This window comes from Physeter macrocephalus, chromosome 7 (genome assembly GCF_002837175.3).
Source record: "Physeter macrocephalus isolate SW-GA chromosome 7, ASM283717v5, whole genome shotgun sequence".
NCBI classification, from domain to species: Eukaryota; Metazoa; Chordata; class Mammalia; order Artiodactyla; family Physeteridae; genus Physeter; species Physeter macrocephalus.
In genome coordinates this window covers 152,021,214-152,045,821 of record NC_041220.1, presented here as the reverse complement: position 1 = coordinate 152,045,821, position 24,608 = coordinate 152,021,214, and the positions used below count along the sequence as shown (strand labels likewise).

The 24,608-nt window shown below is 45.2% G+C and overlaps 1 protein-coding gene and 1 long non-coding RNA gene across 3 annotated transcripts in view; one reads left to right on the top strand and one right to left on the bottom strand.

Annotated features, from left to right (window-relative positions):
* Positions 1-11,573, top strand: part of ANOS1 (anosmin 1) — a 190,728-nt gene extending 179,155 nt beyond the window's left edge. Inside the window, exons 10-14 of the mRNA XM_007128919.3 lie at positions 5,387-5,481; positions 6,680-6,851; positions 7,598-7,818; positions 8,887-9,028; positions 10,163-11,573. Of these exons, the coding sequence (XP_007128981.2) occupies positions 5,387-5,481; positions 6,680-6,851; positions 7,598-7,818; positions 8,887-9,028; positions 10,163-10,221 (689 nt within the window). The 3' untranslated portion in view covers positions 10,222-11,573. The remainder of the gene's footprint in view (positions 1-5,386; positions 5,482-6,679; positions 6,852-7,597; positions 7,819-8,886; positions 9,029-10,162) is intronic.
* The window catches only part of LOC114486645 (uncharacterized), a 126,803-nt gene continuing 104,671 nt past the window's right edge, over positions 2,477-24,608 (bottom strand). For both annotated transcript variants that reach the window (XR_003680751.2, XR_003680750.2), the window contains 6 exons: positions 11,584-11,694; positions 7,879-7,966; positions 7,531-7,685; positions 5,244-5,532; positions 4,815-5,018; positions 2,477-3,553 (listed from right to left, as the gene is read on the bottom strand). This is a non-coding gene — a long non-coding RNA (uncharacterized lncRNA). The remainder of the gene's footprint in view (positions 3,554-4,814; positions 5,019-5,243; positions 5,533-7,530; positions 7,686-7,878; positions 7,967-11,583; positions 11,695-24,608) is intronic.

Sequence of the window (24,608 nt, the reverse complement as noted above, 5' to 3'; positions counted from 1 at the left end):
TGAATTCATCGATGAGCTCTAGTAGTATTCTGGTAGTATCTTAAGGGTTTTTTTAATGTACGGTTCATGTCATATGCAAGCAGTGACAGTTTTACATCTTCCTTTCCAATCTGGATTCCCTTCTCTGATTGCCGTGGCTAGGACGTCCTGATCTTGGAGGAAATGCTTTCAAGCTTTTCACCGTTGAGTATGATGTTAGCTGTGGTTTTGTCATATATGGCCTTCATTATGTTGAGGTAGGTTCCCTCTATGCCCACTTTCTGGAGAGTTTTTATCATAAATGGGTGTTGAATTTCATCAAAAGCTTTTTCTGCATCTATTGAGCTGATCATAAGGTTTTTACTCTTCCGTTTGTTAATATGGTGTATCACACTGATTGACTTGCGGATATTGAAAAATCCTTGCATCCCTGGGATAAATCCCACTTGATCATGGTGTATGATCCATTTAACATACTGTTGGATTTGGTTCGCTAGTATTTGGTTGAGGATTTTTGCATCTATGTTCATCAAAGGTACTGGCCTATAATTTTCTTTTTTTGTGGTATCTTTGGCTGGTTTTAGTATCAGGGTGATGGTGCGCCCTCATAGAATGAATTCAGATGTGTTCCTTACTCTGCAGTTTTTTGGAATGGTTTCAGAAGCACAGGTATTAACTCTTCTCTAAATGTTTGAGAGAATTTGCCTGTGAAGCCATCTGGTCCTGGACTCTGGTTGTTGGGAGTTTTTAAATCACAGTTTCAATTTCAGTACTGGTAATTGGTCTGTTCCTATTTCTTCCTGGTTCAGTCTTGGGAGATTGTACCTCTCTAAGAGTTTGTCCATTTCTTCTAGGTTGTCTGTTTTATCGGCATATAGTTGCTTGTAGTAGTCCCTTATGATTCTATTTCTCTGGTGTTGGTTGTAACTTCTCCTTTTTCATTTCTCATTTTATTGATTTGAGCCTTCTCCCTTCTTCTTCTTGATGAGTCTGGCTAAAGGTTTATCAACTTTGTTTTTATCTTTTCAAAGAACCAGCTTTTTAGTTTCTTTGATCTTTTCTATTATTTTTTTAGTCTCTGTTTATTCAAAATAAGGATTAGTCGGAAGCACTTTTTTTCCTTGCTTTCTTCTTGGTTACTTGGTTGCTTATTTACTAGTAATTCACCAGAATATTTATACGGAAACAAGCTAACAGTATTATTTACAACTAAGAAAAGTCACTGCAAATAAGTGTCTGTAAGCGACTATTATAGGTAAAACGTTGTACAGTTGTAAAGTAGTACTTGGACCAGAATAACGTAGACTTTAAGAATAAGTTCTTAAACAAGGGTGGGATCCCCTAGAGAGAAGAGGGACGAGGACCGGGCGTGAAGGAACTCCAGTTTCAGGACAAAGAGGGGTGACGCAGCAGAGGACAGTGCAAGCGAGTGCCCAGAGGAACTGGAGAGAACGGGGAGATTTGAGACAGAAGCCAAGGCGGGCAAGGGGTTGAAGAAGAGGGAGGGATGTCAGACACTGCTGAGACTGCATGTAAAGTGCCGGAAACGTGGGCCTGCAGGGATCCGTATTTAAATCACATGATGGCACTGGCACCACTTCAGTCAATACCTCTGCACCAAAGGGTGAGGACTGGCTCAAAGGTAACATATGAAAAGGCTGTGGAATGTGTTTTTTAAAAAGCTACCTTATGCTACTGATTTTAAAATGAGAGGAGACACAGTGGATGCTCACTGCTCGCAGTGTGTGTTTGAAGGTTCGTGTACTCACTAGGATTTATCTGTAACCCCTAACCAGTACTGGGGGGCGCTGTGTGGTCCTTTGTGGGGATGCTCGTGCAGGGAGTGGCGATGGGCTTGAGTCGCCCCACGTACACGTTCCCACCTGAAGCTGGGAGGACGCTGCCCTCTCGTTTCCGCTCTCATACTGGCAACACATCCTTTGCACGGTCTGTTTAGTGCCGTGGGTTTCTGGTCTGTTTTGTTGCATTTCCTTGCTTTTTGTTGGAGATTTGTTCTGGTTAAAGTGGCCCCAAGCATAGTGGTGGAGTGCCGCCTGGTGTTTCTCAGCCTTCTCAGTAAGAAGGTGACACGGTGCCTTCCGATGAAGATATGTGGCTGGCTTGTCTCCCTCCAGGTGTGAGTTCAGTGTGAAGGAATCAGTAATACGGTGCATCCAGAAGAAGGAAGAGAAAAATTGCTGATTTATACATGAGGCTGCCTGTGAGGTGCTAGTCACATTGGTAGTGTGTGGTGAAGTTCTGAAAAGGTAAAAAAGTGGCTAAATTTGTCGTTTTTGAGATGGTGATGGATTAAAAAAAAAAGTACAGTGGAGGCGTTATTGTGAGGCTGAAAGCAAAAGAAATTTACTGTCCTGCTACCCAGGATCATGAAAATATTTTCAACTAGAGTTTTTTAAGTAAAGAAATATTACAATTACTTATGACTTTATAAGAAATATATATTAAACAAGTTTTTAAAAAAGAAAACCACACATAAAATAAGATTATGTATTGACTGGCTGGCAAAAAATGTGGTGACCGGAAGCTCACGGGAAACTAACACTGTATTTCTCCAAGAAACAGCCGTCCAGGATTTGCTAACCTGGCATTCACGGTGATTTTCTAAACCCTCACTTGTGTGAATAACGAGAACCGATTGTATAGACCTGCATGAGAAACGCATGCCAGTTTTTGATTAAGCTTGGAAGACTGTGGACTCCTGTGTATGTGTCTGAAAAAGTGCCATGAAGGACTGCTTAAAAGACAGCCTGTTCATTTTAATCATGTTTTAAAGAGTGGGTTTTATTCGGGTTTGGTGAAGGCAACAGATCCAGAGACAACGGCCACTGAGAAGGTAGTTTGTTACTCACAGCTCCCAGGAGGGGGGCCCTCCACCACCACTCGGGCCACACGGGGAGGCACCAGGGTCAGTCAGGAAGCAGGAAACTGTGCTCATGAGCCTTTACTCTGGGGAGTAGGAAAGGCAAGATGCTCTCGGGATTGGCTAGTTGGGATACTTTCCGGGGGCTCTGGTGCAGGGGCTGTCCCCAGCTGCCTGGCGCCTGGCCCCGGGGTGATAAGGGTGGTGGCCCAGAGTGAGGGCCCCATAGAGGAGGGGCTCCGGGTCGGCTGGTCTTCACGGGACACACAGGCCTGCGGGTGCATCGTTTGCTACCTGGGCAGCGGCCACCCTGCGAGGGCGGTCCCTGCAGGGTCGGCAAGGCTGCAAGATGTCAGAACATCACAGATACAGAAAACAAAAAGGCGTGATTAAATAAGAGGCAAGCTGAATGCAAGGGCAATTGAGGGCAGGGATAAAGGGTGTGGTTTTAGAAGTGCTGAGTTTGAAAAGCATCTACATGGGACAGGAAGTTGGGAACACCAGCTCCTCCAGGGAACAGCTCAGGTGAAGGTAGAAACGCAGAGCCGTCTTGGAAAGCCTTGGGCTTGGGTGAAATTCTTCACGGAGGTGGCAGATCCAGAGAGAGTGGGCGTGGACTCGGGCAGGGCGGCGTTGAGAGCTGAGGGGTCCGATGTGTTGCTCTGTGCCTCCTCTTATGAAAACACGATTACGCTGTCAGATATGTGTGGGGTTCTTAGGAGACCTGGAGCCACGGGTATCAGTTACACGTGACAGAACTGGAGTGCAGCAAACGGGAATCCAGCCCTGGCTGCTCCAGACAAGGGAATGTCAGTCCTGCTCTGTGCCCGACTTTGGAACTTGCTACTCTGTCCAGTATGGGAGCCACGAGCCCCGTGGAGCAGCTGAATTTTAAACTGATTTCAGTGATTTAAGGATTTGATTCCTCAGCTGCAGCAGCAATGTGGTGACGAGGGGTCACCACATACAGAAGCTTTCGTCATGGCAGACAGTTGTGTTGGACGGTGCCCTGCCCACCGTTATCCACACCCACCGGGCCCAGTGCCGACCTCCTTCCAGGTTCCCCTCCGAGGTCAGCTCCTCTGTGAGCTGCGCCAGCGCTTTCGTGACAGTCGCAACCCTCTGTCGGGACGCCGTACCTCTCTTGCCCTCCGTGTTCAGCTGTAGGCTCATCTCCCTCCAACCTGACTGAGACCTGACTCATGCACTTTATTACTTGTCCAGCCCCCTTAGGATTTAAGAGGCGTGAGAGCAGCTGCTCCTGGGAGGTTATCTCCCTACGATGCCTAGAGCGGCACCACTTGTTGAAAGAAAGGATACGAATTCACTCAATGATTGACCTCAGACTTAATGTATAACGTACAATTCTTTCCTAAAAAAGAAAAAAAAGCCCTTGCTGTCTGCCATGTAAAAAGTTAAAAACAAAACAAAACAAACAAAAAACAAACAAACAAACAAACAAACAAAAAAAAAAACCTCTAGTCAGGGGGTTCCCCTTTTAGCTAAACACCGTTGGTGCCCTCTTGCTATCTGTTTATTTTCTCAGATTGAAGTTCTTCCTTTCTCGTTCCAAAGTGCTCGGAGCAAGTTCCCACCAGACGCACCCAATTTCATCCAAGAGTTTTCCCCTCGGAAAACCTCCATCAAACGCTTGGCGTGAGCATTGGGACGAGATGCTAATCAGCTGGGGAGCGATGCCTTTCACACCCGGGGACACACTGGGGTGATGATGAAGCCCAGGGTTGCCCGGACCTCCTTTCCCACACTCAGTGACCGGCTTCTCATCACGGTGTCTTTTTTTCCACCCGCTTTGCCCAAAGTAAAGACACGCGCAGAGAACGCGCTGCTCCAGCTGGAAGTGGAAACGTTTAAGGAGCCCGTGTGCTGGGCTGGCTTTCAGAGCAGGCCTTGTTTCCGTAGCGATCGCACACACGCACTGCAAGCATGCACTTACCGTAAGGCACCGGGAGGCTGTTCACCCTGTATCTTCTGCTGAGGGGACCCCGTCACAGCAAGGCTCGAGACGGAGCACATCTGAAGGGCCAGGTCTTCACGTTGAGGGCAAGGCTTTTGTTCCTGCCTGGGCTTGACAGCCTCTCCATCAGCTTCGTCAGAAAAATGTAGGATTCAGAGACTTGAGACGAGTCTCTCTTACAGCCTAGGAAATAAGAGAATAGCTGCTGAGTGTTACCCTTTGTTGGGGGATTTACTTACTGTGGACACAATGGCTAGGTTATTCTCAAGACCTCTGTGGAGTCATTTTGCTATGACTTTTCTAATTATTTTTTTCTATGTGGTTCTCGTATTTCAATTCACTTTTCCTTTGATGGTTTATTACTTTTTCCCCCTGACTTAACTCTAGTCAGAATTTTGGGAGACCCACCTCCTCTGGTTGGTGTACGCAATTCTGGATCACCTGCGGGACTCTGTCCTTCCTTCCTGGTCTGTCATGCTTGGAGAACTTGGGGCTGCGTGCGCTGTGACTTGCAGACTGTTCTTTTTGGCTGATTGGTCTCGACCTTACAGATTCCGGTGTCAGTCGGTATCGCGTGCAGTGGTTTCCGGAAGTCTGTGCCCACAACGAATCCGCCGGGACGGAGGCATCCTCGGGCGTGACCCAGGTGAGGAGGTGGCCGCAATGCCGCATTCTCGATGGCTTTCGGGGGACAGAGCTGGACAGAGAGAGGTGCAGGCCGCGCGTCCAGTGGGTAACTCGTCCTCGCCGGGCTCCCTACGGGACCCAGGACCAGGTGGGAGCGGGAGACACAGGGTCACCTGTTCACTTATCCCGTGGCCCTTCACAACCTCACACGTCATCAGTCGGCACAGGGCGGGCCCCGACATGCAGGCATTCAGGACACAGCTCGCGGGGAGCTCCCAGGACACAGGGGAAACGCTGCCAGCCCCTGGGTCTTTCATCTTAATTGCACGAAAGCTCTGAATTGTTTTCTGGATTTTGACTCGGCACCGTGACCTAAAAAGTCTCATTTCCCCGGGGAATGTCTATACCGCACTATCATTCAGCATCTCCTTTGCTGCGTCCCTACCTTCCACCAACTCGTCCAGGTAATGAAAGGTACGGCCCGTCCTGTGATGTCCCGCCTTTAAGGGTCCCCGAGACGCTCCTGCTGCAGCTCTCGTACATGTACACGAAGCCCCGACAGCCACACCCTGGAATGGGCACGCACACCCAACAGCCAAAGGCGAAGAAGCCTCGCACAAGCTCGTTAGGCCCTTCACTGTCAGCGCTCCCGTTAGCGTAAGGTTATACCCTCAGCCCCTCGCTCCGCCGCAGTTGAGTCTGGTTTCCGTAATCCTGTTTAATCGCAAAGTTCCGGCCGCAATCACGGCCCTCCCAGCAGGGGAGGAGATACCCTGCTCAAGAATGTCTTCCTTTCCGCGAGGAAAAGCTCACAGCTAAAAGCACGCCTGTGTCTCAGAGAAGCCCGAGTTAGCTTTTTTGTATTAAAAACTTAGGTGTCTGTCTACAGAGCTATCCACCGCGCTGCCTGCCCCCTCCCCCAGCTGCTGCCAGCTCACCGAGGCTGGTCACGCGGGCTGCAAGTCGGCTGCTTTGACGTGGAAGCGCTGCCGTCCTGTCGGGTTCTGGAGCCTGTGTCCCGCCCCATGGGAGCCTCTCACAGTTGTAATAAATGAAAGCAGGGCCCCTGTCTCCTTTGCGCTTTTGATGAAAGCCGTGTGGCACACGTCCCATATATAGGAAGACAGCCTTGGTGGAGGCAGGATTTCCTCTCCTGCCAATTTCGTACCCTCGTGAGATTTACAGTTAGCGTATTCTGTCTCTCTCTCTCTCTCTAGGAAAATTACATGATTCTTCAAGATCTGTCATTTTCCTGCAAATATAAGGTGACCGTCCAACCCACACGGCCAAAGGGCCGCTTGAAAGCAGAAACCGTTTTCTTTACGACCCCGCCGTGCTCCGCTCTGAAGGGCAAAAGCCACAAGCACGTCAGCTGCCCTGGCGACGCAGGTACGTTTCATGCGAACTTCCAAGGTTGCGGCTGTGATGGTGGCGACTCTGTACACATTTCCAGACCGCGTTTCACAAGACCCTGCAAACCCAAAGTATCCCCCTTTCTAAACTGCAGCGGGACCGCCCAGTTGGGAGGTAACATACGTGGGAAGGCACGCATTACGTCCTCATTGCAACAGCTTTGGCGAGACAGCCTTTGCTGGCTTATCAGCCCTTTCGAAATGAAGCCAAGGGTCTGTGCGCTGCTTGTGCTTTGGCGCACTTTATGTAAATGATTTCACTGTTATCCCGGTCCTCTGCCACGGGTGTTACCTCGACACGCTTTCCAAATGCCCCGTCTTTACCTTCCCAAGCCTCTCCTACAACGGGGGCAGCTATTCTCAGACGCAGACCCCTGGGCGCCTTCTAGTAACTTCCCACGACTCTCGTAGTAACTTGAATATTCACCCGTCTCACCGCAGTGTCTCCTGTTCTCTAAGTGGCCAAGTCCCACCAGATCACAGAATTCTTCCTCCGTCTTCCACCCCCAAAGCAGGACTGTCAACGCAGCGCCCACGGGATCGGAAGCACTTGGCCCGAAGGTGCAGGGCCGAGGCTGCCTCCGCACAGGTGGCCGGGGCGACCGTCTGACCCCGCGCTCGCTCCCGGGGCGGCCGGCCGCAGCCCACGGGCGTACCTGCCGCCTAGGGCCGCTCTCGCGCTCTCCGTCCCCTGACCCGGCCTTCCTCTTCTCGCTGCTGCAGGTCACGTCCATTCCAAAGTGCACGCCAGGCCCGAGAACCTCTCGGCCTCCTTTGTGGTCCGGGACACGAACGTCACGGGGCGCTTCTCCTGGAAGACGAGCAAGGCCACCGTCCAGCGGCCCGTGACCGGCTTCCACGTGACGTGGGCCGAGGTCACGACCGAGAGCAGGCAGAACGGCCTCCCCAACAGCCTCATCTTGCAGTCGCAGATCCTCCCGGCGGTGGGTGCCCCCCCTTCCCGGGCCCTCGGGCCGCTACCCGCTCCGCAGGTGGTCACTCACCGTCGGCGCCCGCGTCCCGTCACGCTGCGCCCCGTTGTTGAGCCGCGTGTGTGCGTCGTCTTCTCCCAAGTGTATTATTTTGCAAGTACTGAAAGACACCACAAGTGTCGCTGTGAACAAACTGTCGTCTAGAGCCCCTCTTCAACACACGTCTCCTGTCGACACGGGATGCACAAGGTGTAACCATTTTCTTCTCCTTTGTGAAGCCCGTGTCCCTCTGGCCCAAGTGGACAGGCCCTGTTTGAAGGGTTAAATGTGGGGAAAAATAGCTAAGAGAACCTTGTTCTTTCTCTTCGTTTCCCAGCTTCAAATCTGGCCAGAGCCCATAATGAGTTGGCTTGTTTTCCAGGCCACTAATTCCTTGGCTTGAGAAAAAACCCATGTACGGGCTTTTACCCGCTCTAAAAATGCCCTTAGAATATCCCACTCCTGCTCCAAAAAGAAAAAACAAACAAAAAAAACCCCTTAAATCCCGGAAGGAAAAATTCCATGGAATTGGAAAGTAATTTTTCTATGTGTGTATATATTAGGTTTTATTGAGTTTTGAGAAAAATGTGTTGGCATAAAAATAAATACTGTTGGCTATGGGCATTGACAGATAGATACTGCATCTTAACTCACGGAAATGTGGATTATCAAGAATTCACATCACAAGATGTGCAGATGAAAACTTCAAACCATGGGAAAAAGTCTTGGGTCGAGGAATACAAAATGTGGTCCCAGGGGTGAGCCCTGAGACTGGCCCCGGCCCATCTTAACTCTGCAAGTGTCCCCGGCTGCCAAGAGCTGGGCTCTCAGTGCCGAGGCTGCCCGGCAGGGCAGGACTCTAGCAAACGAGGAGAGACGTTCGACCGACCACGCTGGGGTGTCAAAGCCACCGCACCGGCCTTTACACGGTGATCGCGGGCGTGCGGGCGGGAGGAAACGGGCAGAGAGTGAGAGAGTCCATCGTGGGGCTTTTTGGCCAAGAGGCGCCTGACGGGCGCGTCCTCTCCTGTCCCCCCTCAGGATCGCTCCGTGCTCACGGTGCCAGATCTGCGGCCGGCCACCCTCTACCGTCTGGAGGTGCAGGTGCTGACCGCAGGCGGGGAGGGACCCGCCACCATCAGGACCTTCCGGACCCCCGACCTCCCGCCCTCGGCCACGCACAGTGAGTGCCGGGGGCCCCGCCAGCCTTGGGGACACAGAGAAAGTCTTGGTGAAAACACGAAAATCGACACATCACTGCAGAGTGCTACGGATAGGGAATTCTCTGAACCTGAACTTCTCCAGCCCCTTTGTGTGTGCTTTTCCCGGCGGCCACACCTGCTGCCCGCAGCACCCCCGTACACGCTTCCTGACCCTACTCTCTTCCCGCCCTCCCTCCCTTCCTTCCTGTTACTTCCTTTTCCATACTTCCATTTTTTCCCCTACATGCTTTCTCCTTGTCTTTTAACCACAGATACACATGGGAGGGGGGGAAATCTATCGTCTCCTATCAATCTGAATTTTTTTTTAATTAAGATGTTCAAATATGACAAAATAGCAAATAGTATTTGGCTACGGAGCTTATTACATATATTGTTACTGTAATCTATGTTACGTGAATTTTCTTCATAACACGACCCAAATCAATCTACTTGACTTACTGCTACGTTAAAAATAATTGTCACCTATTGTTTCAAAACAATGAGCCTTCTGTTGGTTTTTAAATTATGCACTTTGCTTTTCTAGCTTAAACCTTTGACATGGCTTTTTAAGTTTATGTGTTGATAAGAAAACTGAGAAGTCGTTCCAGTTTTACTTCTGTTTTTTAAAAAATGATGGATCAAATTTGCCCCCCAATAGCTTTCTGCACTTCGAATTTAAAGGAGAAAACCACCACGTGGAAGAGCTTGACGGCCCCTTACGTTTATAAGGGTTGGGTGATGCGGTCCCGAGGTTCCTTCACTGAAATTCTCTGTAATAAGAGCATGTGTTAAGTTTCAAACTTTCTTGAGGAAATACGAAGGCTTTTGGCTTGCTTATGTAATTGTAAGCCTAAAGAAAGGGGCTTGTCTTCTTTCTCCTGTGATTTTTGGCGTTAGGGAGGGAACCAAAGAGCGGGGGGGAAGGCAGAGAGAAGAGAGGGAGAGTGAATGTCTATCTCTCTGCACGTTCAGAGCTGGGAGAGGAGGGACCTGGGTGGGAGGGAGCGCGTGCCTGGGGCCAAGGCTTTCACCGCAGTAAACGCGTTCCTGCCGTCCGTTCAAGCCAGCCGGGTAAAGCATCACGACCGACTGATGTCTCTGCTCTGTCTCCCTAGGACCCCACCTGAAACACCGTCATTCACACCATTACAAGCCTCCTCCAGAAAGATACTGACCTGTTCCCGGAGATGTCTGAACCCCGAGCGAGCGAGTAAGCTTGCAGACCTTCGAGGACCGGCCGCGCCCGCTTACGGGGGCACCAGGCCTTTCCCATAGGACCTCCCGCCCCATCTAACTTTACTGCACTAAACGCTTCTGTCTGTCTCGGACGCGCCTGGACACCAGGGACAAGTGGTGAGACGGTGGACGTGGACATGGTGTCCTGTGAGAATGGAGAGAACGCGAAGGCCAGGCCTGTTTCACTGCAAAATCTGTTTCCATACGTGGTTTAGCTATGATCTCAAGTGAGTTACTGCAGCTCTGAGACGTCCGTGAATTTAGAGCAGCAAATTCTCAAGAGAAACCGGCGTAACAAATACACAGTTTATACACGTAATAAGCATGCTAAGCATACACATAGTAAGCATCACGTTACTCAATAAACATTTTAAAATTAAATTATTGGTTTGGTTTGCAAAATTGACTGAAGACTACACAGTTTTTTGGCCCTATTTATTCAAATACTTCTTAAGATGATTTTTATCACGTGATTTTTTAGCTGAAAACTTGTGACCTGAAATATGCCAATTAATTTAGACTTAAAATGTTCCCACTTCAAGCACCTAAGCTTCATTTTCTACAAAGGCAAAGAAGAGTTCAGCCTGTAAATGAGGATTTAGGGAAGACATCCACAGCAGAAAGGAGTCAGTGCCTTACGCTGCTATCCAGAGCCTGCCTTGGAGAAACTAAAAGTCTTTTCTGGGGATGCTTTTTAATATTTCATCCTATACTGTAAGAGAGTTTCCTGATACGCTATTTATGCTTTTTCTATATGTGGGAAACGGCTGCTGATGTGCTTTGTTTTGCAGCTTTCATGTAGCTAAAACTTTACAAAACCTCTTGCTTGAAACGAAAGAATCCCAACGATTGAATATTTTCAAATCTTTACTGAGATTTGCCTTTTCTTAATGAAAGCAAGCTCTTTACATGGTAGAATACTGTCCGTAATGTAGAAAAGGCGGAAGGGCTTTGGTTGGTGGAGAGGGACAGCTACTTGCCTTTGACTAACCTTCCTTTACTCCTACAAATGTATTATATCTTATTTGAAAAATTTCCCAGGTTCCACGCTAAGCCCTCAGAGCGTGAACTCAAGTCAAACTCGTTGTCAGTATACAGTATTGCAGGGTATGTCGCGGCAGCCTTCAACCAGAAATGTTGAGTTTAATATAGTTTTTTCCTCGAGGGAATACCCATATGTATGTTCTGAAACAGGCACGTACGTATGTGTGTCTGCGTGCTTCCGTGTGTATACGTATACACACAGGCGCAAACACACATACATACACACACTCATAGACTCACACGTACACACATATACCTTGAGGACGGATCTCTGAAGAGACTGTTTTCCCAGCTCAGCAATGGTGGATAAAGACACAGTTCTCCTAAAGATCATTAGGGTCGTCTATTTTCCCCGTCACCATTGACACTATGAGAAAAGAGCAACTTATCAAAATTGAGCATTTTAAAGGATAGGCTTCCTCGTTTCATTGCCTACACAAGTAAAACGAGGACACTTTCAGCACACTTTTCTTGGGTTTTCTCGGTGGGACTTGGAACTGGTCATTGTGTTACGTTTCCCGAAACCCTGCGGGCGCCCTTGACTGCTCCTGGTGGAGCGAAGAGGAGAGAGGAACGTGTTGGCTTTGTGAGCCTTCCCACTCTAAAAGCAGAAGGCCATGCAGGACGCAGACAGACTCTGTCTCCTACCAAATCGATGCCTAGCCCTAGGGAACACAGTCTGTAGGCATGGATCCCTGAAAGAGGATATTGAAAACTGCTTCCTGTGCGTTAAAATTGTTTAAAAGTCGATCAGGCAGACAGTGTTGTACAGCTTTGGACACGCGGCTCCGTGGGAAATCTCAGAACGGAAGTTCACGGTGCTTCTGGCCGTTTTTCTGCAGCTCCTAACGTGGCCCGGGAGGGACTTTAGCACAAGGTGTCCTGAATTCACCTGGTTCCAAGAGTTACAAGTTTTGAATGGAGAGAACAGGAACAGCCTTCATTTCAAACACCCTTGAGCTTGAGCATACACAGAGATATTCTCTGAAACTATGATCTACTCTAGTGCCATTCCCAGCATCTGAATTTCAAATTCCTAAAACTTCAAAAATGAAAACTTCACATTATTGGCTACAAGTTTATCTTTTACCTTAATTTGTCATGAAGAAATCCAAGTATTCGTGCCAGCAAATTTTTGTACTGTTGTATAGTTTAAAATGCAGGAGTATATACATAGATACAAAATATTATTAAATTATTAAATAAGCTTAATTTTATAAAATTTAATTATGTTTCTTTTGTCTGGGTAAGAGACATTGAGCAAATATATTTTCAGTTCAGATAAAGGTTCTGTAGCTTACACCTTCCTTAAAAAAATCTGAAGCAGCTCTTAGCATTTCATTCTGCTATAATATTCAATAATTTAAATTTTATTAGTATTATTGGAAGAAAATGCTATTAATTAGGCAATGAGAGAAACCTGAGTTTCTTTTACGAATTTCAGTAATCTTCAATAATAGTCAAACGAACAAAAATATAATTACTACTTTTCGAATTTTTAAAATTTGAGTGCCCTAATAAAGGGCTAAAAAGATGTGTTTCTTATTTTAAAACATAGTTTTGGTGGCTGACTCTCTGATACGTTTTATCGAAATCAGATGCATTTCTCTCACATGAGAAAAAGTATATTAACGGATAGTATTTACTCTTTAAAAAACGGAGCTCGTCAAACATATGACGTCATCAAAGACAGGTGGCTAATTCCATGTACATCGAGGCTACACGCACTCTTTTTACTTAGAACATTCACTCCTCAGTGATGGATTTATCTGTGCTACCCCTTGTTCTAAGTGGCCTCTATGGAGCAAGTTTTATAAAGGAATGCGTGCCCTTCACGTCATCTGGTGTTTTAATATGACATATTTATGACAGGTAATTTTCTGAAATGTTTATTAAACAAAATTCAAAGTTGAAAAATAGATCTATGTCCTAGAAAGCTGAAAGAACCTATACCCAATCTATAGAGCAGGGTTTCTCCACCGCAGCACTGTTGAGATTTGGGGCTGCATGTTTCCCTGTTCGAGGGGCCCGCCCTGGGCGCTGCAGGACGTTGAGCGGCCTCCCAGGTCTCCACCCAGCAGCTGCCACGAGCACCTCCCCCAGGGGGTGACAGCCACAAGCTCTCCAGGCATGGCCCACGCCCTCTGGGGGGTAAGGTCACCCCCAGTTGAGAATCACTGCTTCGTAATGTTTACTGAACAGATGAGAATTTGCCCTGTATGAGGAACCAAGGAACGGCTGGGAAGTGATTACACTGGACTTCAAAGCCCTCGATTGTATCTTTTATCGCCACTGAAAAATCCGATTAAAAGGCTGAATTTGGACTTGTGTCTGTATCACGTGAGTACAAATATTAATTTTGTCCTAGAATCGGTGTCATCTGTGATAACGGCTTATTTACTTAATGCCCTTTCTTGCACCATGTGCCGTGGAGTTCCTCAAGTTGACTCATTCCTACGATTGCAAACATCTCAACCCTGTTACGCAAACTTTGACGTCGTGACCAGGACACAGAGGCTAAATTTCTGTTGCATGTACTTTAAGATTCATTTAAAATATAAAATGCACACAGATGGCAACTCTTGTCTACGGTTTTGCATGGCCAGACTGAGCTTCTTACCTCTACTGAACATTTTAGCAAGTTATACCATTCACAGGGTGATTAACAGAGGTCTGTATGTAAAGCTGTTACGACTTTTTCTTGACTCAATTATAGTGTGCAGATAACACAACGGCTACCTTCTCATCCAAATGGCCTGTAGAAATCATGTCCCTTAGAGAGGTCATTTAAAGTCAATATTTATTTATGTATGTAATAAAAAATGTTTGATTTCTGTGTGTGTCTATTATGTTATTTAGGGAGAAGTAATCTTGTAAAAAAAATTTGTAAAAAACAAAAAAGCACTGTAAATAGGCTGATACTCCATGACTCATTATTTTCATGTTAGAGTTTGTACATACTGATTCCATAATAAAGGATCTTTAAACCCGCGCAGTGGACTAGACTCGTTTCCTGAAAACACACACACACGCACACACATGTTCTTTCCATTTAAAAAGAAAAATTAGGTTCCTACGGCCCCGGAGAGGTTCAAAAAGCCTCACTCTGCTGTCAGTGTGGAGGGAATTTGAGGTCTGGTAAGTGCAACAACAAGGCAGCGCGTCATCCTGAAGAAGGTATCCTGGACTTGGACGGTCAGCGCCTCAGAGTTCTTTCATCGCGTTTACAACCCTCACTCCTGATGGTTTTGGTGGCATTTTCTCTCAATAGTCTACGAGTTTAAATCGCCCCCCGCCCCCAGGATGTATCCATAAAAGGCTAGGTATGTGCAGTGCTAATAAGCTTTCACCCACGCCCCGGCGTTTTCAACACCAAAGGCCACTGACGGCTGCGGTCTGCACTCCCCATGCAGCGTCTGGAGAGGTTCCTGTGGCCGCCACGCTGGCAGGCGCTATGCCCACAGCATCTCCACGGGGGGCTTCGAAGAGTGCTGTCCCATAAAACACGAGCAGGAAGGTGTTAACGTAGGGAAGCCGGGATTATTTTTCTCTCCATAAAATCGCCTATTTATTTATGAGACACTCACTCCGCAGAAATGTCCTTAGTCTCTGCCTGGTCCTGCTCTATACAGGTGGGACAGGGACTAAGCGTGGCAGGCTCCAGGTTTTCAGGGGTCCCCTCCTCTAGGAGGAAGAGGCCGGCGATAGGTAAGGACACGGTGCGTGTGAAAAGCCAGGGGGTGAAAAGGCCGCGCAGCGCCGGGTGAGGGAGCGGCCGTGGGGCGCTGAGGGTGGAGTTTCAGGCCGGACGCACGGGGGGCTCACGGTTCAGCCAAGCCCCGAGGGGTGGGAAGAAGCCGGTGGCCGGGGCGGTGGGGGGGGGGGACCCACGCTGAGACGGGGGCACAGCCCCGGGCGCGAGCCTCTCAGCTGCGCGTCTGGGGTTACTGCTGAGGGTCTTCCGAGGCACTTGTCCTTCAAGTTTTGAAGTCGCTACTTCAAAATGATGGGATTTGCCTGACAAAGATCGCGTTTGTTTTGTCTCTTTGTAATCAGAAGCCGTTACATGGACAGAGACTGAAAATTACTGGGCGCTGACCAGAACGAACAATGGTGATAGATTCTTTATAAACGGTATTGGCAACACCTAAGAATCTGGACACAAACGGTCCCCTGTTGCGTGACTGCGTTTCCGTGAGCTTTCTAGAACAGGAAAGTCCACAGAGGCAGAAAACAGATGGGTGGTTGCCTGGGGCTCGGGGGACGGGATGGGAAGTGACTACTTCATGGGGCACGGGGTTTGCTTTTGGAGTTAGTGAGACTGTTTTGGAGCTGGATGGAGGGGACGGCCGCGCACTTTGAACGTGAACTAAAGGCCACTGAGTTATACACTTAAACTGGCCCAGTTTATGTCCTGCGAGTCTTAACTTCAATAGAAACAAATACTGGCAACACCACCTAATTTCCAAACACAAACACACGCATATATCATATTCGGTTTCAGTAGTAAGTGAAACTCATTTGCAGGATAACTTATCCCTCTGATTTTCAAGTGGAAAGTAAGCAGAAGTGACGCCACAGACGGAACGTTCCTGGTCTTGATCCTGACTAGGGAGTGTCTGGGTGTCAGTCCCACTCCTCCCGGGGAATCCTGTCGGAAGTGGTGCCCCTCCTGCCGCTGACCCCCAGCGCCAGCTGGCTGAGCCGCCGTCGCCACCAAGGCTTCAGCACCGAGGTCCCACCGGCCCCGGCCCCGCGGTGTCCTCCCACCCAAGCCGGGGTCTGAGGCATCACCGCCCTACAGCTGCAGGGCCGCTGCCCCTCCGACTGGTGTCCACCCTCCCTGCTTCCAGCCACCCCTGCCAAGCGCGGAGGGACTGGGGGCTGCTGGCCCAGAGCCCGGGTCTGCGACTTACGAGGGAAACTCGACTTCCACACATTCTTGACCCCCTGAGCTAGACTATGGGGCCCACAGGGGTGGAGGGCCGTGGCACAGACTCGAAACCAACGAACGTTTTCAGTATGGTTTCCTTTGGGGAGAGGCTTTCACGCAGGTGTGTCTCCGGAACATGACTTTGTTATAAATTGGAGAACATGTTTACATACAACAGCCACTTATGGAAAATGTCATGCTCGGCGAGGTAGCTGTGGGTGACAGGGAGAATTTTTAAAAGAGTAGGAATTGAGCCCCCTCTTGTGCTGTGACACATGGAGTGCGATGGTCCCGTTCCACCACCCCCTCCCCCACTGCAGTTTGCAGCCAGATCGAGGGCCGACAGGTCCCGGGAGACCCAGGCGACAGCACCAACAATTCAACTCCCGCAGCCACTGCGCCCCTGCCCCAGCGCCAGCCAACTCCACACTGCAGCCAGGCACTAGGTCTGCAACGACCACAACGGACAAGGCGACGCGCCCTTGGCCCGCCTCTGGGCAGCACCGCGGACGGCTGCACAGGCAGCGGGTAGGGTGCTGGGACCACGCGGGCCTCACTGCTCCACACCTCACCTCCCTGGGGACAGAGCACACACTTCAGGGCAATGGAGCCTCATCAAACCTGACCTTCAAGGCTTCTACTCCAACGCCTAGGGAGCAGACCCTGCCCCAGACAGGGCCGTGACAGCCGTGGAGCAAAGAGGAGGCCCCGCCCGACATCTAGTGCAGGCTCTGGCCACAATGCCCACCGCACCCCCTATCAAGGGGATAACGGCCAGCACACCGAAGAAAGATGTGGCTGGCATCCACACCAAAAAAAGTCTTCACACCAAAAATACTGGACTCACCGTTTACATGGAAACACTCCCACGTACAGACACCCCTTCAGACCACAGTAGATAACTGTTTCTCCTAAATTCACAGAGCCCAAGAAAGTAAAATGAAAAAGCAGACAAACTACACCCAATTAAAAGAACAAGAGAAACCCCCTGAAAGAACAAATAACGAAACGGACCTCACCAGTCTACTAGACCCTGAGTTCAAAAAGGAGGTAATAAAAATGTTAAAGGAATTAAGAAAGATTATTGATAGAAATGCAGAGTACTGTAACAAAGGAGTAGAAAGTATAAAGAGGAACCAGTCAAAATAAGACAACTCAATTGCCGAGATAACAACCGATCTAGAAGCAATGAATAGAAGACTAAGTAATGCAGAAGAATGAGTAAGTGATCTGGAAGACAGAATAAGAGAAATCACCCAGTCAGAACAGCAGACAGAAGACAAATGGAAAAAATGAAAGCAACATAACGAGATCTATTGGATAATATAAAGCATGCCAACCTACACATAATAGGGATCTCAGAAGGAGAAGGAAGAGAAAAGAGGATCGAAAATGTATGTCAAGAAATTATGGCTGAAAACATCCCAAACCTAAAGAAGGAAACAGATATCCAGGTACCGGAAACACAGAGGGTTCCAAACAAGATGAACCAAACAGACCCACACCAAGACATACCATAATTAAAATGGCAAAACTTAATGAGAGGATTCTAAAAGCAGCAAAATAGTCAATTACAAGTGAACCCCGACAAGGCTACCCGCTGATTTCTCTGCAGAAACGTTGCAGGCCAGAATGCAGTGGCAAGGTACATTCAAAGTCCTGAAAGGGAAAAACCTGCAACCTAGGATACTCCACCCAGCAAGATTATCATTTAGAACAGAAGTAGGGAAAGAATTTCTCTGTGAAGCAAAAACTGAAAGAATACAGCAATACTAAATCTATCCTAAAAGAAACATGGAAAGGCCTTCTCCACATAGAAAAGAAGCAAGAATCTATAGGAAAGGGAAAATCACAATAGGAAAAGCACATACGTAAAAGGACTGAAGATCACCTAAGTAAGCCAGTACACAGATTAAAAAAGAATCAAAACAATTCTGTAAAAGTGATTATAAGTACAATTAACAGCAAAAGGATAAACAACATTAAGATGTAAAATAGGACATTAAAATCACAAAATGTAGGAGAGGGAAGTAAAAAAATGTAGATCTTTTAGAATGTGTTTAAACTTATATTACTATCAGTCAAAAGCAAGTAGGTATAGTTATGGGTTAACATACCCAGGGTAACCACAAATCAAAAACATAAAAGAGATTCACAAAAGCCAAAAAGAAAGAAACTCAAGCATATTATAAAAGAAAACCATCACATCACAAAAGGAAAAACAAAAAAGAAGAAATGAACACAGAAGAACTACAAAACGAACTGCAAAACAAAGTTTAAAATGACAATAAGGACACACCTATCAATAATTACTCTAAATATCAATGGACAAATGCTCCAATCAAAGGACACAGAGTGGAAGACTGGATAATAAAACAAGAACCTACAATATGCCACCTACAAGAGACATACTTTAGGGTGAAAGACGTATACAGACTGAAAGTGAGGGGATGGAATACCTATCAGAACGGCTATCATCAAAAAGAACACAAATAACCAATGTTGCTGAGGATGTGGAGAAAAGGGAACCCTTGTACACTGTTGGTGGGAATGTAAATTGGTGCAGCCACTGTGGAAAACAGTATGGAGGTTTCTCAAAAAACTAAAAATAGAACTACCATATGATCCAGCAATTCCACTCCTGTGTATATATCTGAAAAAAACGAAAACACGAATTCAAAAAGATACATGCATGCCAATGTTCATAGCAGCATTATTTACAACTGCCAATATATGGAAGCAACCTAAGTGTCCATCAACAGAGGAATGGATAAAGAAGATGTGTATACACACACACACACACACACACACACTTAAAAAAAAAGACTGGAGGAAAAGCACCAACACTGTTACAGTAGTTTTCTGGGTTTTGAGCTGATCCTTGTGTGTCTTCTTTTCTGTGTTTTCAGAAGTCTTGTAACAGGAATACTACTCAGCCATAAAAAATGAAATTAAGCCATTTGCAGCAACACGGATGACTTGGAGGGCATTATGTTAAGTGAAATAAGTCCGACAGAGAAAGACAAATACTATATGGTAACACTTATGTGTGGAATCTAAAAAATAAGACAAACCAGTGAATATAACAAAAAAGAAGCAGACTCACAGATATAGAGAACAAACTACTGGTTACCAGTGGGGGTGTGGAGGGATAATATAGGGGTTGGAGACTGAGAGATACAAATTATTGGGTATAAGACAAGGATGTATTGTACAACATGGAGAATATAGCCAATATTTTGTAATTACAGAAAATGGAGTGTAATCTTTAAAAATTATATAAAATTTTTAATTAAAAAATATTTAAAAATAAAAATCATAAGTTAAAAAATAAAGATATTTTCCTGCAACCTGAAAAAAAATGGGTCAGTGATCAAATTTAAGAGGAAATCAGAAAATACCTTGAGACAAATAACAATGAAAATACAACTTTACAAAAATCTATGGGATGCAGCAAAAGGAGTTTTAAGAGGGAAGGTCTTAGCAATACCTGCCCTCCTCAAGAAACAAGAAAAATCTCAAACAACCTAACCTACTACTTCAAAGAATTAGAAAAAGAACAAACAAAACCCAAAGTCGGAAGAAGGAAGGAAATAATAAAAATCAGACGGGAAATAAACAAAACAGAGATCACAAAAACAAAAAGATCAATAAAACCAAGAGCTGGTTTTTCAAAAAGATAAACAAAACTGACAAAACTCTAGCCAGGCTCATGAAGAATAAAGGAGAGAGGACCCAAATAAACAAAATAAGAAATGAAAGAGGAGAAATAACAACTGGTACTGCAGAAATACAAAAAATCATAAGAGAAAACTATAGTTTTCTATAGTTAGTTACATGCAAATAGTTACATGCCAACAAACTGGACAGCCTAGAAGAAATGGGCAAGTTTCTGGAAACACACAGCCTGCCAAAACTGAGTCAAGAAGAAATAAATAACTGTAATAGACTGATCGCTAGAAGTGAAATAGAATCTATAAAACAAAAACAAAAAACAAACAAACAAAAAAACCTCCCAGCAAACAAAAGTGCAGGCCTGGACATCTTCACTGGGTAATTATACCAAACATACAAAGAAAAACTTATACCTATTGTTCTCAAACTATTCCAAAAGATTGAAGAGGAGGGAACACACCCAAATTCTTTCTATGAAGCCACCATCACCCTGATACTAAAACCAGACAAAGACACTACAAGAAAGTACAAGTACAGGCCAATATCTTTGATAAATATAGATGCAAAAATACTTAACAAAATATTAGCAAACCAAATCCAACAATACATCAAAAGGACCATACACCATGATCAAGTTGGATTCATTCCAGGTTCACAAGGATGGTTCAATATACACATATCAATCGATGTGATACACCACATTAACAAAAGAAAAGACAAAAACCACATGATCATTTCAACAGAAAAAACATTTGATAAAATTCAATGTCCGTTCATGATAAAAAAAACTCTCACCAAAGTGGGTATAGAGGGAACATATCTTAACATAATGAAAGCTATTTATGATAAACCCATAGCCAACATAATTCTCAGCAATGAAAAGCTGAAAGGCGTCCCACTAAATTCAGGAACAAGACAAGGATGCCCACTCTTGCCATTTCTACTGAACATAGTATTGGAAATACTAGTCACAGCAGTCAGACAAGAAAAAGAAATAAAATGTATTCAAACTGGAAAGAAAGAGGTAAAATGGTCACTATTTGCAAATGACATGATAATCTATATAGAGAACCCCAAAGACTCCATACAAAAACTATTAGAACTAATAAATGAAGTCAGCAAGGTAGTGAGATAGAAAATCAACATACAGAAATCTGTTGTATATCTTTACACTAACAATGAAATATCAAAAAAAAAAAAAAAAAGCAACAAGCCAATCCTGTCTAAAATTTCATTAAAAAAAATACCTAGGAATAAAGTTAATCAAAGAGGTGAAAGACCTATATGCTGAAAACTATAAAACGCTGAAAAAGGAAAATGAAGATGATTCAAAGAAATGGAAAGATATCCCATGCTCTTGGATTGGAAGAATTAATATTGTCAAAATGGCCATACTACTCGAAGGAATCTATAGATTTAATGTGATCCCTATTAAAATACCCATATTTTTTCACAGAACTAGAACAAATAATCCTAAAATTTGTATGGAACCACCAAAGACCTAGAGTTACCAAAGCAATCCTGAGGAAAAAGAACAAAGCTGGAGGCATAACCCTTCAGACTTCAGACTATCCTACAAAGCTACAATAATCAAAACAGTGTGGTACTAGCAAAACAAAACACCCAGACATACAGATCAATGGAACAGAATAGAGAGCCCAGAAATTAACCCACACACCTATACTAAATTAACCTACGACAAAGGAGGCAAGAATATATGATGGAGAAAATACAATCTCTTCAGCAAGTGGTGTTGGGATGGCTGGACAGCAGCATGTAAATCAATGAAGTTAGACTACTCCCTCACACCATATACAAAAATAAACTCAAAGGGCTCCCCTGGTGGTGCAGTGGTTGAGAGTCCTCCTGCCGACGCAGGGGACATGGGTTTGTGCCCCAGTCCGTGAAGGTCCCACATGCCGCGGAGCAGCCGGGCCCGTGAGCCATGGCTGCTGAGCCTGCGCGTCCGGAGCCTGTGCTCCGCAGCGGGAGAGGCCACAGCAGTGAGAGGCTCGTGTACCGCAAAACAAACAAACAAACAAAAAATGGCTTAAAAACCTAAATGTAAGACATGGCACCATAAAACTCCTAGAAGAGAACATAAGCAAAACATTCTCAGACATAAATCATAGCAATATTTTCTTAGATCAGTCTCCCGAGGCAAAAGAAATAAAAGGAAAATAAACAAATGGGACCTAATCAAACTTAAAAGCTTTTACGCAGCAAAGGAAACTATCAACAAAATGAAAAGACAACCTAATGAATGGGAGAAAATATTTGCAAACAACGCGACTGACAAGGGATTAATAGCCAAAATATACAAACAGCTTATACAACTCAACGACAATAAAAACAAACAACCCAATCAGAAAATGAGCAGAGGGGGCTTCCGTGGTGGTGCAGTGGTTGAGAATCTGCCTGCCAATGCAGGGGACACGGGTTAGAGCCCTGGTCTGGGAAGATCCCACATGCCGCGGAGCAACTAGGCCCGTGAGCCACAACTACTGAGCCTGCGCGTCTGGAGCCTGTGCTCCGCAACAAGAGAGGCCGCGATAGTGAGAGGCCCGTGCACCGCGATGAAGAGTGGCCCCCGCTTGCCGCAACTAGAGAAAGCCCTTGCACAGAAACGAAGACCCAACACAGCCAAAAATAAATAAATAAATAAATAAATTAAAGAAACAAAAAACAGAAAATCTAGAAATCCAAAATATCAAGCTTGTTGTTAACATTTGCCTCTTAAATTTCAGTTAAAAAAGAAAAATGGCATAAAATTATTTATAAATTTTAGAAAATGGACAGAGGACCTAAATAGACATTTCTCCAAAGAAGACATACAGATAATCAACAGGCACATGAAAAGACACTCACCATCATTAATTATTAGAGAAATGCAAATAAAAGCTACAATGAGGTATCACCTCATACAGGTCAGAATGGCCATCATCAAAAGGTCTACAGTTAATAAACGCTGGAGAGGTTGTGGAAAAAAGGGAACCCTTCTACACTGTTGGTAGCAATGTAAATTGGTGCTGCCACTATGGAGAAAAGTATGGAAGTTCCTTAAAAAACTAAAAATAGAGCTACCATATGATCCAGCAATCCCACTCCTGGGCATTTATCTGGAAAAAATAAAATCTCTACTTCAAAAGGATACATGTACCCCAATGTTCATAGCAGCACTATTTACAACAGCCAAGACATGGAAAAACCCAAGTGCCCATCAGCAGACAACAGATTTAAGAAAATGTGTCATACACACACATGTGCATGCGGGCACACACGCACACAGAGGAATATTACTCAGCTGTAAACAAGAATGAAATCTTGCCATTTACAGCAACATGGATGGACCTAGAGATTATCATACTAAGTGAAATCAGTCAGACAGAGAAAGACATATGTTATATCATTTACATGTGAAATCCAAAAAGTAATACAAATGAATCTATATACAAAACAGAAACAGACTCACAGACATAGAAAATAAACTTACGGTTACTAAAGGGGAAAGGGAACGGGGGGATAAATTAGGAGTATGGGATTAACAGATACACACTACCATACATAAAATAGATAAGCAGCACAGATTTACTGTATAGCACAGAGAACTATATTTAATTTCCTATAATAACTGCAATGAAAATTAATCTGAAAAAAATATATAAATATATAACTGAAGCATTTTGATTACACCTGAAACTAACACAATATTGCAAATCAACTCTACTTCAACAACAACAACAGAAAAGTAAAGGAAAATTATTACGCTAGAATTTCATCCGCTTTCTCCCAATGGTTAATACCTTCCAAAACTGTACTGTAGTACAGTATCATAACCGGGAAACTGCCATCCACACCATCCAGAGAACTTATTCAGCTGTCACTGGATTTACATGCACACATGTGTGTTTGTATTTAGTTCTATGTGATTTTATTATATGTGTACATGCCATTGTTTTTTAAGCAAAAGAACATCTAAAATACCATAACTTAAAGAAATTCATTTTAAGGAAGTATTGTATATTTTTGCAATTTCCCTCAGGCTGAGTGCTATTTGCTTCATGGATGATTTTAACTTTAATGCTATCGAAATTATCAACTCAATATGCGTTTGATACTGTCTTGAATTTCAGGCAATGAATTGTTTTCCTAAAGCTTCATGCATACCAGTTCTGTCTACAAAGATCTGTTTTGTCCAATGAAACTAAATGTATGTATAAGTAAAATCCACAGATTTGAAAACTCATTTCATGGATTGAGAGGAAAGTAGGTGCATATTTCTGATCTAGAAGTGGGTTTTAGGGAGGAAAAAAAAAAGGAATAGTGAAATTCATTCCTGTTTAGAAAGTCAGACAGACCTTGCCTAAAGTAGGAAATAGATTTGGGTTTCAGATGAACATAACACTTAAAGATAAGTTTTGAACAAACACCTCCAAGTTGTGAGCGTAAGTCCCACCCCGGCTCAGATGCTTTCAAAACTAGTTGCCTATTAGATCCCAGGGGAGTTTTAACCAGTGTCCTCCGGCACTTTCAGGTCTGGAGTGAGGCGTGGACATCAGGGCTGTTTTAAAGGGTCGCTTGGTAATTCTAAGATGTGCCCATGGTGAGAACCAGTCCTCCTGAGCCCGAGGAGGTGCTGAATAGTACATGTTATAAACATCCTGCTTGAGGAG